Source organism: Pseudophryne corroboree, chromosome 6 (genome assembly GCF_028390025.1).
Source record: "Pseudophryne corroboree isolate aPseCor3 chromosome 6, aPseCor3.hap2, whole genome shotgun sequence".
NCBI classification, from domain to species: domain Eukaryota; kingdom Metazoa; phylum Chordata; class Amphibia; order Anura; family Myobatrachidae; genus Pseudophryne; species Pseudophryne corroboree.
Window position 1 is genome coordinate 267,719,999 of NC_086449.1, and position 19,055 is coordinate 267,739,053.

At 46.0% G+C, this 19,055-nt stretch overlaps 1 protein-coding gene across 1 annotated transcript in view; it reads right to left on the reverse strand.

Annotated features, from left to right (window-relative positions):
- TRPM7 (transient receptor potential cation channel subfamily M member 7) overlaps positions 1 to 19,055 on the reverse strand; it is a 431,707-nt gene that overhangs the window by 106,894 nt on the left and 305,758 nt on the right. The window contains exons 18-20 of the mRNA XM_063925998.1: positions 11,335 to 11,490; positions 10,972 to 11,115; positions 9,526 to 9,654 (exon numbers count right to left, since the gene is read on the reverse strand). Coding sequence (XP_063782068.1) covers positions 9,526 to 9,654; positions 10,972 to 11,115; positions 11,335 to 11,490 — 429 coding nt within the window. The remainder of the gene's footprint in view (positions 1 to 9,525; positions 9,655 to 10,971; positions 11,116 to 11,334; positions 11,491 to 19,055) is intronic.

The following is a 19,055-nucleotide window of genomic DNA, read 5'->3' on the forward strand; positions in this document are numbered from 1 at the left end:
CAGCTGCCCATGACATTCCTGGAGAACGTGTGGAATGAGCTGTTACTGATGTAGGCGGCTGTAACCTAACATGAAGGTAAGCCTGACGTATGGTCAGTTTTATCCATCTGGATAAGGTCTGCTTAGAAGGTGGCCAACCCATCTTGGCCACATCATAGAGAATAACAAAGTATCCGTCTTAGGAACTGTAGACGTTCGGAATACATAAACTAGTAATGTGCGTACCACAACCAAAATTCCAGAATCTCCTGTTAACACAGGAACTACTATTGGATGATTGATGTGAAAAGAGGACCCTACTTTTGGCAGGAAAGCGGGATTCGTCTAAAATTCCGTTCTGTCATTATGAAACACTAAATACGGTGGCTTGCATGACAAGGCACCCAAAACTGAAACCCGCCCTGCCGAAGCTAAGGCTAGGAGAGAAATTGTTTCCCAAGTGAGAAACTTAATATCCACTTGTTGCAAGGGTTCGAAACAAAAAGACTATAAGAAATCTAAACCCAGATTCAAGTCCCATGGCGCAGTAAGTGGAGTGAAATGGAGGCTGTACTTTGAGGACAAATGTGTGTAGGGTGGGCAGCGCTATGGTTGAAGTGATTGAAATGAACAGTTTTTAGCAATATATATTAAAATTCTTTGTCAATTTATTAAAAAATAAATAAAATATGAATATTATTCACTCCTCAGAATTAACTGGTAAAAATACAAATGTGCACCTAGATAAGTTCATCTCCATCTATATATTAGACCATATGTGTCTGTTCCTGAATAGATGCCCTGGTATATCCACAAGTCCCTCAGAGGTTTGTTCACAAATTGACACAGTTCGGTTATTTAATAGTTACCGATCACCGTATTAGAGGTGGAAAGGCTTCCATGAAGGTGCTTCCATGCTGGAAGTGAATGTCCTCATTTAGATGGTGATTGCTGTGATTATCCTCATTAAGGTGGACGAAAGTTTGATGGTGGATTCTGGGCTGGTTCAGACACAAGGTGGCGGTCTTGAAGAGCTGAAGTGGTGCAGGTGGGGGGTTCTAACGCGTTTCACTGCTTCCCCAAAAGATTTGCAGCTTTGACAAAGCTGCAAATCTTTTGGGGAAGCAGTGAAACGCGTTAGGACCCCCCACCTGCACCACTTCAGCTCTTCAAGACCGCCACCTTGTGTCTGAACCAGCCCAGAATCCACCATCAAACTTTCGTCCACCTTAATGAGGATAATCACAGCAATCACCATCTAAATGAGGACATTCACTTCCAGCATGGAAGCACCTTCATGGAAGCCTTTCCACCTCTAATACGGTGATCGGTAACTATTAAATAACCGAACTGTGTCAATTTGTGAACAAACCTCTGAGGGACTTGTGGATATACCAGGGCATCTATTCAGGAACAGACACATATGGTCTAATATATAGATGGAGATGAACTTATCTAGGTGCACATTTGTATTTTTACCAGTTAATTCTGAGGAGTGAATAATATTCATATTTTATTTGTTTTTTAATAAATTGACAAAGAATTTTAATATATATTGCTAAAAACTGTTCATTTCAAATCACTTCAACCATAGCGCTGCCCACCCTACACATATTTTTCCTGTTACCCTCAGGAGTGACTCTCCTGTCCATCGGCAGCAGCTTGGTGCAGTAACTCTTACTGAGCGCCTGTTCTTTTTAGAAGGTACCTTTTGCATGTACTTTGAGGACACCCTGCATAAAGGTGTGTACCGACGGCAATAGAGCCAATCTTCTTTGAAAATAAATTGACGACGCAGATATCTGCACCTTTAGTGTGGATAAACGCCGACCTCCATCTAACCCCATCTGTAGATATAACAAAAGACGGGATAACTTGAAAGATGATGTCGGAAACTTCCGAACTTCACACCAACCTATATAGGCACGCCAAATTCTGTAATAATGAGCTGCCGTAACCGGCTTCCTAGCTCGTAACATGGTTGGTATAACCTATTCTGGAATGCCCTCTCTTTTTAAGAGGGCTGTCTCAACAGCCACTCCGTCAAACGCAGCAGCGCTAAATCGGAGAAAAAGAACGGACCCTGTTGTAACAGGTCCGGACGCAGTGGGAGCGGACAAGGAACGTCCGCGAGTAGACCGCGGAGATCCGAAAACCAAGCTCTCCGAGGCCAATGAGGCGCCACTAGTATGACTGTGACGGACTCTCTTTTGATCCGTTTTAGCAACAGAGGGAGCAGCGGAAAACGGTGGAAACAGATACACGAGACTGTATGGCCACTTGATTGTGAGAGCAACCACCGCCACTGCCTTTGGATCTCTCGTTCTGGACACGTACTGGGGCGTTTGATAATTGTGGCGAGATGCCATCAGGTCCATTTGCGGGTAACCCTACTTCTGGACCAGCATGTGAAACACTTCTGGATTTAATGCACATCCTGGATAAAAATCCTGGCAGCTGAGATAATCCGCCTCCCAGTTGTCCACTCCCGGAATGAATACTGCCGACAAAATCACCTCGGCCCAATTGAGGACTCGAGCTACTTCCCGCATTGCCATGCGGCTTTTCGTTCCTCCTTGTTTGTTGATGTATGCGACCACCGTCGCATTGTCTGACTGCACCTGAACAGCCTGAGCCTGCAGCATGTGCACTGCTTGTCGTGGCGCATTGTAAATTGCCCAGAGTTCCAGGACATTTATAGACAGCAATCTTTCGTGATCCGCCCAGAGACCCTGGAGCTGAAAATTTTGAACTACAGCTCCCCAACCTCTGAGACTCGCGTCCGCCGTGAGAATTATCCAATTCCAGGCGCCGAACCGTTTCCCTGCGGTTAGATTCTGTACTTTGAGCCACCAGAGTAGAGACACCCTGGCCCTTGGAGACCACCTCACCCTGCGGTGAATCTGCAGAAGCGAGCCCGACCATTGTTTTTGGCATGCATTGCAGGCAGACACTGTACTCGTTAGGCCACAGCCAACCATTGCGAGCACATCCAGTTAAAAAGGACGTGAGTGAAGTCTTCCGAACTGAAGCGCTTCAAAAGCCGCCACCATTGTGCTTGAGCACTAATTGTACCAGATGACGAATGACCTGTACTTCTGTTCGGGTAGGTAAATTCTTTGATTTACCGTATCGAGAATCATACCTAGGAATTTAAATCGTTGAGACGGAATCATTCAAGAATTCGCGTAGACAATGGTAGGAAATCAGATTCCCCCCCCCACTCGGTCTGCGATCTATTCTCGTTTGGAACGTAGCCAAAGTGGACGTTGTGCGCCACTAGCGAAGCTGAGACGCAAGAACCAACTGCCAACTTCACAGAAGCTGTAGGCAGCAAGAAGTATAAGGTGGTCTTTATTTAGGGCAAACCTGAACTGGAGCACCCTGCCACTACAGCCTTGTTACCTCAAACCCTTACCAAAGCAGGGCGAAGCAACAGCCCTACTGCTGTGTAGGGTACACTCCGATAGGTAGTTAAACGCCCAATAATTGCAATTGTCTCTCATTGGAAATTGTTCAGCCTTCGCTGAGAACCTGACGTACTGGCCTGGTGCTATGAGGGCTGGCGGCGAATCGACCGCAACAATCTAGCTGAAACAGTACATTTTTCCCTCTCAGGCAGTACATGAGACCGCATTCCCCCCAAAGAGGACCGGTAAGGGTCTGTCTGCGCAGTCGAATTTGTCCGACACACTGTGAGACCGACTCTGCAGCGAAGGTGCTTGTTTGATTATGCATTAGACTTAGTGATCATGTACCCCGACCAGTAAGTACACCACGGAAGTAATCTGTGTATAAACCTGCATTACCGTGCATGTGGTTTCCAGCAATAGTGAATCTTCCTGTAGAGATATGCTGTCAAAAACAATTAATAAATTAAATTCCTAACAACCCCCCGCTCCCCCAAAGGCTGAGTGTTGTAGGGCAGCAACCTCCAGCAAAGACCCAGGAAGTAACGTAAAAAAAAAAATGGTGTCCTACCATGTTTTTTTTAATTTTTTTATTATATATATATATATATATATATATATATATATTACACCTGTTAAACCAGGATCTGAACCAGTGTCCATGCAATCACAATGTTCACTGTGGGCGGGAAGCCTAACCACTTGGCTACAGAGCCACCTGTAAAAATAATAAGCAAAAGCTGCTGTTTAAACATCAACTCTGGTGATGAAAAGGTTGCTGTAGTGACTTGCAATCCAGATGGTACCTGAACCCACAATCCCTGGTTTAGGAGGGCAGTGTCCTATCCATTAGGCCACTGGGGATCTGGGGAGGTGAGGCCTTAACTCACAATGTTTGCAGTGCTCAACAGATACTGTTTAATAAGCACTGTGTGCTGACCAATTGCGCCACTGTAGTCTTGCCAAAATAGATTTTTAATGTCAGCATAATATATATATATATATATATATATATATATATATATACACACATATATACAACCATGTATATTCACACACTCAGACCTTATATATATATATATATATATATATATATTTCATATATGCATACATACACACATACACATATATATTATATACCCATATACATATATCCAGATATATCCTGATTCAGAAGTATAATAATTCTTAGAAGTCTGAAACTAAATGTGACCACTCACAGGCTTAAAAACCTGAGAAGTCTGCTGCTTAACCGCAGCTTAGTTAATGGGTCCCGAATCCAGTGTGGTGTGGCTGTAGATTTAAAAATACCTACAGCACCTTGTATTCCCAGGTGGCTAACCATGCCCAACACTGCTCAGCTTCCAAGATCAGATGAGATCGGGCGTATCCAATTGTGGTGTGGCTAAGTGAATTAAGCAAAGCTGCTGCAGGTGAGCCTGAACTCACAATGCTTGCAGTGCTCCACAGATACTGTTTTATAATCACCATGTGCTGACCAATTGTATAACACATCTTACTTTACAACAGTGAACAAAGCCAGTATTTGGCTGACCACAGCCATGATTCAGATTTGCAGTCTTTGGGATAATATCATTATAAACAGTTATGATAAGAATAATAGTCTTTGCTGGTGTCTTACTCATTATACCGACAGACAATACAAAATACAACTTGCGCGACTCAGTAAATAGCACCAAGGTGTCTTTACAAATATATATCTGGCCAAGTGCAGTACATGTCAGCAATATGCCTGGTTCCAAATTCCCCTTAACACCCCTGCGCCTTCAATGGAGGAGAGATGTAATACAGGAAATTCTGGAAAAACAGGAAAAATGGTTAAATATGCAGACTTATAATTATGTAAGCAGATTTAATGAACATACTATGTTGCATTCAAACCTGCACATATATGAGCAACACGTATCCTGTTTAACAAAGACTTAATAGCCTATTGTAATAAATATGCAGCGCTGCTGTATTCTAGTAAACATACTTCTTTTATCAACAAGAGTTGAATCATGAGATTTTATCCAGTGACCCTGACATTTCTGTGTGCAGGGAACATCACTGTGGCATCAAAGTTACTCACATTTTTGTGCCCCCCCCGTCCCCCCGTGCTCCGTGTATCGTTCTCTATACACGGAGCCGTGCTATGGTGGGGAGGGAGCTGGAAGTGGCATCGAGGGCCGGGGAGCGCGCTGCATAGAGCCGTGGAGCGGCCTATGCATAAATCAACGTGGCCGGCGCGGCTCAGAGCGGCGGGGGACACAGCATAAACAGCGGCGGCGGGCGGCTGAAGGCAGCGGCCGGCGGCCACACACACACACAGTATCCCACACAGCAGGGTGGCAGCGTGAGCTGACCGCCCCGTTCAACATACCTGGACCCTGTGGTGAGGGCAATGACGGGGCTTCTCTGTAAGCACTGTCAGCCTTTTACTGCAGGTGACCTGCACGTGGTAGTGAGGGAGCTCTTCTAGAGAGGTCCGACACCCACAGCTGCTTCAGCAGCTTTCCTATCCCAGACCCTCGCCTTCTTGGAAGGGGGAAAGGGATTCCAAAAAAAAAATAATCAAAAAATTCAGTCATTGTGGATCAACTTCCACAAGCCTAGTCTCTGTGAGCACCGAAAAAACACTGAGGTACTCTGGAATATGGAGGGGAGGTATAGTCAAAGTTTAACTATTCAGTGCCTAGTTCCTGTGGAACTGTCCATATCCCTAGAGTACTCCAGTGACCCCTAGTGGATGAAAATGAAAGAAGGGTATTAAGTTGTCCCCGGAGAGAGTCAATCTGAGAGAGCAGAGAAGCGTTGGGGGATGTTTTATGTCGAGTTAGTAAGGTGGCTATTTCTGATTCGAGTGAGTTGATCTCTAGCGCAGCTTTTTTCCTAATTGCCGACGATTTCGCCAGCAGAGCGCTGCGAATCGTAACCTTGTGAGCTTCCCACAGGACACTAAGCGAGATGTCAGGAGATGTATTTTCGGAGAAATAGTGTGTAATTGCTAATCGGATTTCCTCCAGTGCAGAAGGGTGTTGCAGTAGCGAGTCGTCAAGACGCCATTTATATTTCCTATGAGGTGAGCGGTATATATCTATGAGAGGGGAAACCCCCGCATGGTCCGTCCATGTCAGTGGCGTGATACCCGCATCAGTAATCAGTGGTACAAGGGCAGTAGAGATGTGGATCATATCGATCCTAGAATAGTGTTGATGCGGAGCTGAGAAATGGGTAAAATCTTTAGTGTGAGGGTGTTGGGATCGCCAGGTGTCACAGAGGCCGTGGTGTTTCAAGGTAGCAGTGAGAGTATGGGAGGCCCGAGGTAGGGACGTCATGGATGCGTGAGGTGGAGGGCTGGATCTATCTAACAACGGTTCAATGATGGTATTAAAATCCCCGCCCATAATAATGCTTCCCTGTGCTTCTTTGGACAGGCGTTTAGACAGAGTCAAAAAACAAAGATTGGTCATGGTTGGGAGCATATGTGGAGACCAAAGTGAGAGTCACAGAGCGGAGGGTACCCATTACCATAAGAAACCGTCCGTCTGGGTCCATCACTGTCCTAGTGATAAACCGAGTGGATAAACGGGATATTACGGTGAATTTAAATGGCTATACCACGTTTTTTACAGTCCACCGAGGCAAAGTAGGACTGGGAGAACCATTTGCCCCTAAGCCGGGTATGGGAACCAGTGAGATGTGTTTCCTGAAGAAAGGCTATGTCGACATTCTCCCGCCTGCAAGCACTCAGAAACACAGTACGCTTCCTAGGAGAGTTCAAGCCATTTACATTGACCAAAAATATTTTAAGGAACATGGCTATTCACATGAGGGAGTATGACATATTGAAAAGCATGACCAAATAAAGTACTATATGAGCCAGATAGGGGCCACCCCTCGGGACAGAGAGAAAGAAAGAGCAAAAGGGTCAGAAAGAAGCCACAAGAAAGGAGAGGAAGAGAAAAACGTACAGAAGAAAAAACCCGATTTGAATTCTGCAATAGCGTTAGAGAGTTCCTGTTTAAACGCAGATTGAACTCCCTCCAGTAGGCTCGACATTACCGCCTGAATCTGAGGGTCGATACCCGCTTCCGATGAGGACGGAGAAGGAGGGGAGTTTGTGGGCATGTTGGGGTTCTGCGGGCCCTTCGACTTTGAACCAAAGAAGTTAGTCGGGGCTTGCGTAACTTTCTTGTTCTTGGACATAATGATAAAAAAGAAAAAGAAAGGGGAAAAAAAAAATTAAAGAAAGGACAGTCTGTAAATTGAATAGCAGGTGAGCGGCCCAGGCAGGTCAGGTTGCAGATTCACGGCTCCATCCCGGGCTCCTGCAGGAGTGAGAAAGCAAGTATTTCAAGCTTTAGGGAGCTCGAAGAGCGGAGGAGGGAGCGGCAGCGGCTTCGTAGAGAATAACCGAGGTCCAAATTGTGAACTATTCTAGGCTTCAGTTAGTGTAGATCAAGTAGATAACAGCAGCGGCCACCAGAGGGGGACGAAGTGTCAGCTTCAGGTACACCAATAAAGGAGTCGGGAGAAAGGTGCCAAAGATAATTATATATAATGTCCAGCGATATGTATATGGCACGTGTATTATTGTATTATATTGTATTATATCATAATAATAATGATTCGAGGATCCGGGTATCACAATAATGGAGCCGTGACTCTTCCAGGAGCTATCCCTGCAGCCGGGGCTAAATCGCAGCCCAGCCTCTCATCAAGTGGTCTAAATACACATGGTGCAAATTAAAGCTGTTACTGCAATCTCAGCTGCGGGCGGTAGTATGGGCAGGTTCCGTAATCTTGCAGGGGTGAGGAGAGTGAGGTGCAGTGCACCATTACCTTTGCTCGGGTTACTTGCCAGGGAGTAAGATGGCGGCTTTGGAATCCTGTCACAGGCCTTTGGGGAAGGGAGAGAAAATTCCCCCTAGATTCAGTGGTGGTGTCAGTGGATCTGGTTACCGTGGCCACAACCGCCTCCGCCGGGTCCGGCGTCCGCAATCCGGCTAATTACAGCGACGGTGATAGCCGCGGACAGGCCGGGCGGCGCAGCCGCGGACCCGCTCTCCCGCCACGTCCGGGTACCCTGTGGGGTCACAATCCGCTCCGGGGGAGTCCTCCGGCCCGGCCGGCCCGTCGCAGGTGGGGAGACTGTACTGCGGGGATACTGTCCATAGACCCCGATCCGCCGCCGCGTTTCCGCTCACGTTCCCGTCGCGGCACTTCCGGTCCGGGTGCCACACTACTCCAGCCCCCGGCTTCTGCTGAGCAGGTAGGCCGCAACCCGCACGGGTCTCAGGGGCTCCCGCCGGCTCCGCAACTCACCGCTCCACAGTCAGCAGTGGCTCGACAGCTCTGGGGTGCAGATTACTGGGCTATAACTGGTGCCGAGAGGGTGATTTATGAAGTCGTGGTCAGGAGCACTGAATAAGCTCGTCTTCCCCTCTCCATGGCCTGGCCACGCCCCCCGGTTCGCATAGAATTTATGGCTGCTATCGTCTCCGCTACTGTGATAGAGCAACCTGAGATGATCCAGCTGCAGGTGAAGTGAAGAGAAATTCCCCTGTTTAGTGTACAAAGCAGCCCCAGGTCTTATGGTAAATGCACAGTGGGTGAAAAATAATAATCCCTGTCAAGAACAAGTCCCAACAGCATAGAAGGGATGCAGGAAAGATGTACAGGCAGTTATAAGGTCCCTGAGTTAAAGGTGTGGGGCATCCACTAAGACCACACAGGAGTTCTACCAGCCCTGCGATGCCTCTTAACAGACAGGAGATCACAGGGTTCCACTGCATCCAGTGAATGTAGAAAGCTCCAATGAAGAGTGTGCAGGCAGGGGTCACTGTATGTAGAGGCCAGGGTGAGCAGTCCCAGGAGGCAGGGAGGAGAGCCGCAATATGGCCGCCACCACCTTAGAGGAATTTTTTATGGGACATTCCTAATTAGAAGATTAATTGGTATCAGTAAAGCTTCAATCACCTCTTACTGGGGAGAACGGATTACAAGTACAATAACAGGCACAAAAGAACTGCATACTCCCCCCAAACATACACAGTGTCCTAGCTGCCTTCCAGCCATAGAAAGAGGAAAACACATGATCCAGACATTTATAATAATACACAAGTTAACCAACCTCTCTAATTTTTTCAATTGCAAAGGTAAAAATGTATGCAATTACAATCCATTCTTGAGCAGAAGGCAATGGCTCCATCTTCACAAGAACCACAAAGGTGAAAAGCATGAGAAATGCCAAATAGAACAGCTGAAAGACACAAAACATAGCAGAAATTTTCTATCTGTATCATTAAATGATGGAAAATATAACAGGTAACTATAATAAACAAAAAGCAACTTTAAGAACATGAGTCATTAGGACAAAACATTTTACATACAGATGTGTGCTAAATGTCAATTAGCTTTGTTCCTCAGAGCCGACGGGTTGCTATGGGCATTTTCTCCACTCTTCACTTCTTGACACGTCAACTGCTTGTAGAGGGATGAAGTGGAAAAGTTGCTCATAGCAACCCATCAGCTTCTGTCATTCATCTAGTAGAGCCTATAAAATGCCAGCTAAATGCCGACTGGTTGGTATAAGCAACTTCTCCACTTTATCTCTCTACAAAATTTGATAAATCTCCCCCCTAAGTGCTGTAACTTAAAAGTTTTAGCAGATGTATGCCTACAATACAGTATACATCAGCCATATTACTACATATTTATGTCATTTATTTCACAAAATGCATGTCATACAGTAAAATCCAATTTAGGCCAGTATCCAATTAGTCACAGTAATTTATCGTGGATAATTACCAACAGGGGCTATTCAATTATCCCCAATGATGGCGCACTTATCGGGGATTTAGTTTTGATTGCTTTTTTCCCCACGATCACAGCCATGAAAATACACTGGTCTGTGACTTTACATGAATCTTATGTATTTTCATGAGAGAGCATTAACTTTGTCAGGGCAAAAAACAGGCGCCTAATTGGATAGGCCAAAAAAAACAAAAACACAACAACATTGATTAATATTTTAGAACTAATTGGATACCTCCCTTAGTGTTCATCAGTATCCTTTCTATTAACTAGGGTAATACATAACAGAAGACTAAAGAAATGGAAATTAAAGAGTACTCTGAGTAATGTACTGCTTCTGAGGGTATAAAATGTTGAAATTGGAAAGATTATAAAAAAACAGACAAAAAAACAAAAAACAAGAGAAGGTAGATGATCACGACTTCTTCCTATTGTGGATACAAAGCTAAAACTACAGTAGTTATGAGTACTGTATGTACTTCCTGTGAACTCGTTGCGGACTAAGAGCTAATATTCTAATTGCATAGGGTCCAATTTCCTTTATGTACTCGATACGTATGCAAAAGCAAATTTGTTTACTTTCCAATTCTAAATGTATAAAATACTAATTTGAGACACTATGGCATGCAATGTTTAAAGCAATATGTGCTGCAGTAGGTACAGAGTGATACTTCTGCATGAAACAGATACTGTGCTGGAGTATAATTAGTTTACAGCTGGTGTACACAAAATTGTATTTGCATTGAAAAGATCTAATACTCACAGTGTTAAACCAAAATTTAACAATTGGAGCATGGTAGAATGCATAGAGCTTCTGAGTAATCGGGAGCTTCCGAGTTTTTGTCTGAGTCTCAATTTCACTCTTCACTTCTGTACCGTCAAAGACCTGAACTTCTTTAAATACATTCTGAAGAGGAAAAAGTTAAATAATTAGAGCTTCGTTCGCCAACATGTTAGAATACTATAACCCAACTTTGCACTCCTCCTGGGATATACAAAAAAATAATTCTGGAAAGCCTTATATTAAAGCACTGGCAAAGTCTTGTACAACAGGATGCACTCAAGTTTTAAAACATGGGTATATAAAAGGTTGTTTTATTCCAAGAAGAATAGTCTGTCAACATACCATGGCAATGTTTTCTGGTAGATTCTGAAAATTTGTCTCACTGTCATCCATGGTCATTTGATGAGCATCCTGAGACTGGGGTATGTGGGCCATCTCTGCCTTCGTTTTATATTCAAGCATAAGTATTGCCGGAGGGATCAAAATGCTAAGAATCACCTGAAAATACAAAGGTTTATTAAGACCGGCTATTTAACAAGCAACACTTAAAAATCAAGACTGAAGCAATTACCTTCAATGTTACCAAAAAGCAGAGGTTTGGTCTTACCTATAAAAGCCTTTTTTCAAATCCAGGGGATTGCGAGGGGAAGGGGAGGGAGCGGAAGGGGGGGGGGGGGGGGGTGCCTTGCAGGTTAAACCATGGGTATAGGTGGTGAGATGGAGCCAGGCACCAAACAGCTAAACTCCTCTTCCCAGCAGCTCATGTTCCCTCTCCCCTATGCCCCGACCCCAGTCTAGTTATGTCAACAAGTCCAAGGCAAAGAGCAAGAAGAAGGAAAAGGGAGAACGGCAAACCACAGTGGTGGTGAACATGTGAGCCAACAACATTGCAAAACAACCCTGCATGCCAGGTGAATCAGGGTGTCTCCCATGGATTCAAAGTAAAGGATTTCAGAGGTAAGAACAAAAAACAAGATTTATGGTTAGAACTTACAGTTGTTAAATCTTTCTGCGAGGTACACTGGGCTCCACAAGGATTAACATAGGGGTGTAGAGTAAGACCTTGATCCGAGGCACCAAACGGCTCAAAGCTTTGACTGTTCCCAAGATGCACAGCGCCGCCTCCTCTATAACCCCGCCTCCGTGCACAGGAGCTCAGTTTCGTTAACCAGTCCAATGCAGTAGCAGGTACCAGAGACGACAATCGTTAGTAAACACAAACACCCACTACAGGAGAGGGAGTCAGCGGCTAATGCCATACAAATCCTAAGAAGCTAAGTGCGTCAGGCTGGGCGCCTTGTGGAGCCCAGCGTACCTCGCAGAAAGAGATTTAACAATGGTAAGTTCTTACCATAAATCTCGTTTTCTGCTGCGGGATACACTGGGCTCCACTAGGATTAACATCGGGGATGTCCTAAAGCAGTTCCTTATGGGAAGGGATGCACTGCAGCGGGCACAACAACCCGGCATCCAAAGGAAGCATCCTGGGAGGCGGAAGTATTGAAGGCATAGAACCTTATGAATGTGTTCACGGAGGACCACATAGCCACCTTGCACAATTGTTCAAGGGTCGCACCACGGCGGGACACCCAAGAAGGTCCAACAGACTGAGTAGAATGGGCTTTGATGGTAGCAGGAGCTGGCTGACCAGCCTGTACATAAGCATGTGCAATCACCATTCTAATCCATCTGGCCAAGGTCTGCTTGTTAGCAGGCCAGCCACGTTTGTGAAATCCAAACAGAACAAAGAGAGAATCAGACTTCCTAATGGAGGCAGTTCTCTTCACATAGATATGGAGAGCCCGTACCACATCCAAAGACCGCTCTTTGGAAGACAACTCAGGAGAACTAAAGGCCGGAACAACAATCTCCTGATTAAAATGGAAGGAAAACACCACCTTTGGTAGATAACACGGATGCGTTCTAAGAACTGCCCAGTAACTGTGAAAAATCAGATGGGTGCCTTATCCTGTAAGTCCCCCTAAGTCCGAGACCCTTTCAGCTGACGCAATAGCCAGCAAAAACAAAATCTTAAGGGAAAGCCACTTAAGGTCTGCAGACGCAAGAGGTTCAAACGGAGACTCTTGCAAGGCCTCCAGAACCACAGACAGATCCCAAGGGGCCACGAGTACTACATAAGGAGGCTGAATCCGCAACACACCCTGAGTGAAAGTATGAACATCCGGTAGGGTAGCAATCTTTCTCTGAAACCAAACCGAAAAGGCAGAAATGTGAACCTTAAGGGAGGCCAGACGAAGGCCTAAGTCCAGGCCCTGTTGTAGGAAGGCCAAAGGTTGACCATACTAAACTTGAAAACGTCATGATTATCAAACGCGCACCAAGTAAAGTAAGAATTCCAGACCTTATGGTAAATCCGAGCAGAATTTCTGGGGAATTTGCCAGGATCAACAAATCGTCCAGGTACAGCAGGATCCTGACCCCTTGACGGCGGAGTACAGCCGTCATTACCGCCATTACTTTGGTGAAAACTCAAGCCGTTGTTAAACCAAAAGGTAATGCCCAAAATTGGTAATGAAGGTTGCCCACCGCAAACCTCAGGTACTGCTGATGTGACATTGCAATAGGAATATGCAGGTAGGCATCCTGTATGTCCAGGGAGACCATATAGTCCCCAGGCTCCAAGGCCAGAATGATAGATCTTAGAGTTTCCATACGAAACTTGGAGACACTCACATACTTGTTCAAGGACTTGAGATTGAGAATGGGCCGCGAGGACCCGTTCGGTTTCGGGACTAGAAACAGCAGTGAATAGTACCCCTTGCCTCTCTGAGCCAGAGGCACCTGTACTACCACTCCTGTGGTCAGGAGGGATTGTACTACTGAGTGAAGAGTGTTTGCCTTCACCGGGTCCAAAGGGACAACTATCAGGCAAAATCGATGAGAGGGACGTTTCTTGAAGGATACGGTGTAACCTCGAGTGACGACTTCCCTTACCCAGGCATCTGAAGTGGTCTTCAACCATTCCTGGGCAAAACCTAGAAGCCAGCCCCGCACCCTGGGATCCCCCAGGGGGAGGCCCGCCCCGTCATGCGGCAGGCTTGTCAGTTTTGGAAGCAGGCTGACGGGCAGCCCAGGCCCGCTTTGGTCTGGGCTTGGCAGGTTTGGAAGTACGAGCTTGCTTCGGATACACCTGATCTTTTGCTTTTCCTGGAAGACGAAAGGGCCGAGATTAAGTACTTTTAGCCTTCTGTGCAGAAGGAGCCGTACTTGGTAGGCAAGCTGTTTTAGCAGAGGCCAGGTCAGCCACAATCTTATTGAAGTTTTCTCCAAAAAGAATGTCTCCCTTAAAAGGTAACACCTCCAGGGTTTTCTTAGAATTCATATGCACCGACCAGGATCTCAACCAAAGGATACGTAGATCCAAGATGGACGTAGTGGCAGCCTTGGCCGCCAGCCCCCCGGCATTGGAAGCCACCTCCTTAAGCTAAAGAGAAGCCATGGCAATATATGAGAGTCATTGTCTGGCATGATCAGAAGTGTTGGAAGGTAGCTCCAGCTCCTGAGCCCATGCTTCAACAGCTTTAGCAGCCCATGTCGCTGCAATGGTTGGTCTATGCACAGCCACCCGTTAGGGTGTAAATTGCTTTCAAACAACCCTCCACATGTCTATCTGTCGGTTCCTTCAGAGAGGTGACGGTAGTCACTGGCAGAGCTGAGGAAACGACCATGCGTGCCACATGAGAATCTACAGGCGGAGGAGTTTCCCAATTTTTACATAGCTCCGCGGAGAGAGGATAGCGAGCCAACAGTCTATTATGCGGTGTGAATTTTGTTTCCGGATTTTCCCAGGATTCCTGAGGTATGTCAGTCAGGTGTTGATAATGAGGTAAAACTTGTTTAACCACCTTCTTACATTTAAATCTGTCCGGATTTTTAGAGACAGCCACAGGCTCAGGTTCATCAGAGACTTGAAGAATGAGCCTGATAGCCTCAATCAAATCAGGGACACACACCAGTGACTTGCCTTCCCCATCAGAAGCATCAGAGTCAGTGTCTGTGGGGTCAGTATATGCATTATCCTCCTCAGAGGATGTGTCCGGAACAGCGGTGGATTGTGAGGAAGTAGCGGCCTGTTTAGAAGATGTCTTAGGTGGGCAAGAGTGAAACTTATTTTTAGTCAGCGATCGGTTCAAGTGCTGTAACGGAGATGAAATTTGATCTGCCCATGGCGGATTGACTGCAGGGACCATAAACTGCTGCATTGGCATAGGAGGTCCCACAGGGGGTGTAAGTTTTGTTACCAGCGTATTTAATAAAGTGGAGAAGGTAGCCCAAGGTGGGTCATTATTGGCCCCCGTTGCTACAGACCCACTGGGAGATAAGGAACCCCCAGAACCTGAACTCTCTGCTTCCATGTTTTCCTCAAAAGTGTCTGCAGCATCACCACCACGTAATGTGGGAGAAGCCCCAGCTCCGTTGCCCCATGTAGCTGACATAAGGATAAGCTCAATAACAGGCAACCTAGTACAATACAGGTTGAGTATCCCATATCCAAATATTCCGAAATACGGAATATTCCGGAATACGGACTTTTTTGAGTGAGAGATAGTGAAACCTTTGTTTTCTGATGGCTCACTATACACAAACTTTGTTTAATACACAGAGTTATTAAAAATATTTTATTAAATGACCTTCAGTCTGTCTGTATAAGGTGTATATGAAACATAAATGAATTGTGTGAATGTTCACACACTTTGTTTAATGCACAAAGTTATAAAAAATATTGGCAAAAATTACCTTCAGGCTGTGTGTATAAGGTGTATATGAAACATAAATGCATTCTGTGCTTAGACTTGGGTCCTATCGCCATGATATCTCATTATGGTATACAATTATTCCAAAATACGGAAAAATCCGATATCCAAAATACTTCTGGTCCCAAGCATTTTGGATAAGGGATACTTAACCTGTATTAGCAGCAATATATCTAGCAAGAACTGCCAGTGTAGTGTGTCAGCAAAAACCAGAAATCCAAGAGAGATATATGGTGACTATAAATCACAGAGAAAAATACACAGTAAGTATATCTTGTGAAACACATATATTAGTTAATAAACCTGACGCACTTAGCCCCCTCAGGTTACAGAATATAGGAGTAGCAAGCTGAGTGAAATACACGAGATGGAAGCCACGCAGCAGCTACATGCACACACACAGTCACAAATGTACAATGCAGACGTTATACCAAACAATAAAACTGCACTGGACTAGCAATACAAAGTAATACTGAGAGAGAGAGAGAGAGAGAGAGAGAGAGAGAGAGAGAGAGAGAGAGAGAGAGAGAGAGAGAGAGAGAGAGAGAGAGAGAGAGACAGTGTGTGTGTGTGATATATATATATATATATATATATATATATACACACACACACACACACACACACACACACACACACACTAGATATAACAAAACACAGTAAATACTGGATGTATATCACAGGGTGTTTGTACCACACGAGCCTGACTGTATGCACTCTTTCTTAACGAACACTGTCCACTGACAGGTAGAATACTTAAGTGTCCTGTAAAATGCCCAGCGCTGACGAGCAGGGTGCTTTACAGAGGAGGATTTGCCCAAGCAGTCCCAAGTACAGTGCAGCGCCGTGTAATGGCGGCTGACAGGGAGTGAGGGAGAGAAATGCAGCTCCAGGGTGGGAACATTTACACATATGGCGTCCTGGGGCTGGGGAAGGGGCTACAGGTCAGGCCTTATCCCCCTGCTGGCTTCCCCACTGGGCGCTGCGGGCTGCAATGAAACGGGTTTTAACAGAGGCAAAAACCCCACCTGTGCCCTGTGTCCCGGTGGCTAGTGGAGCGGCTGCCCCTAACAGTGTCCATGCTAGTGCGCGCGGCCCGCCTCCCACAGCCACGCCGGATCGCGATTACAGCGGGCCAAAGAGACCCCTTACCTCCCCTTTGAACGCGGCCAAGCGATCCAGGAGACAGCGGCGAGTGTGTAACTAACAGAGAAGAACACCGGAGCCTCCGCTGTAGTTACCCGGCTACCAGGGCGCGGGAGTATACAGCGCCGCTGGGGGAATGGTGGAGCTGCAGCAGGGGATGTCTGACTGACATCTAACACTGCTGCAGCCCTTGAAGTCTTCAATTATTCTTTTGTCTTCTGAAAAATATATTTTCTTAGGGCTGCAGGAGCAGCCCCCCTGTTGTATGCCTGCTAACTGCATGGCACCAACTACAAACTGAGCTGCTGTGCACGGAGGCGGGGTTATAGAGGAGGCGGCGCTGTGCATCTTGGGAACAGTCAAAGCTTTGAGCCTGTTGGTGCCTCGGATCAAGATCCTACTCTACACCCCGATGTTAATCCTTGTGGAGCCCAGTGTACCCCGCAGCAGAAATCTCCCTGTCCATTCTCATCCATGGGGGATACTGGTTTAATCATGGGATATCCCAAAGGCTTCCTAAGAGAAGGGACACTTCTGAGCTGCTCTAAAAATCCTTCAGCCAAAGGGCCTAATTCAAATCTGATAGCAGCAGCAAATTTGTTAGCTAATGCACAAAACCATGTGCACTGCAGAGGGGGCAGATATAACATGTGCAGAGAGAGTTAGATTTGGGTGGGTTATATTGTTTCTGTGCAGGGTAAATACTGGCTGCTTTATTTTAACACTGCAATTTAGATTTCAATTTGAACACACCACACCCAAATGAAACTCTCTCTGCACATGTTATAGCTGCCCCTCTGCAGTGCACATGGTTTTGCCTATTAGCTAACAAATCTGCTGCTGCGATCAGATCTGAATTAAGGCCCGTACACACTGGTCGATATATCGGCCGTTCTCTTGAACGGCCGATATATCGCGGGACCGTCGGCCAGTGTGTACGGCCGATACGTCTGTGAACTCAGTCGTTCACAGACGTATCGCGTCGGCCGCGCAGCACAATATATCTACCGATATATTGGCGCGTCGCTGTGTGTGTACGGGGCGGGTGTGTACACGCCCGCCCAGTTCATGACGTCAGTCCCCGACGGATCGGGCAGTGTGTATGCACAGCACACTGCCCGATCCGTCCATAGATATATCTGCAGATCAGTTGATCTGCAGATATATCTACTAGTGTGTACCCACCTTTAGGCCCAAAGGCTGCATCCACGAGAAAGAAACAGGTGTCAAAGAATGACACTTGAAGAAGGTATGGGCAGAGGACAACGTGACTGCAGTACAAAGCTGCTCCTAAGAGGCGCCACGCCTAGCTGCCCAAGTAGTACCCACTGACATGGTGGAATGAGACCACACCACAGCAGGTGCAGGAAGGTCCATCGCCGGATAAGCCTGGCCAAAGTCAGTTTAGAAACCAGCCCCATTTGTGAAAATCATACAGAAAGAGAGTCCGTGTTACAAAAGTCCCTTGTCCTGTCTACGTAAATCTGGAGGGCTCTCGCAACATCCAAGGCAAAGAATGTAGTACTTGGAAGGAGGAGACCACAATATACTGATTGATGTGAAATCTGGAAACTGCCTTAGGGAGGCAGGCCAAATGTGTACGCAGGACAGCCAGGTCAGAGTGAAAAATAAGAAACAGGGACAATGAGCTCAAATCCGAAACTTGCTGGGCCAATGCGATGGCAAGGAGGAAAGCGTCTTTCATGAAAGCAAACGAATGTCCACATGGTCCAAGGGCTCAAATGAAGATGACTGGAGAGCCGAAGATAAATTCCATGGAGCCACCAGAAAGACAAGCGGAGGCTGCATATGAAGGACACTCTGCAGAAAAATCCGTTCATAAGACAACAGCGCCCAGAGAATCTGCCCAGCATCCTATGGCTTTAGCCAGGCACACAACTGCCCCAGCATTAGAATTATTTGCTTTAAAGAAATTCTCTAGCTTCCTATCCGTCACATACTTTAGAGAGGCCATGTTCGGAATACTGTAGGAAGGGTAGTAGCCTTAAATCACCTTACAAATATTAGCATCTGTTATTTATAGATGACCTATTATTCACCGACTTAAAGAGAATATTTAATCTGTTTAAAAAAATCCACTCTGAATATCTGCTCTGCTTTATCTGTGTGCCCAGATCATAA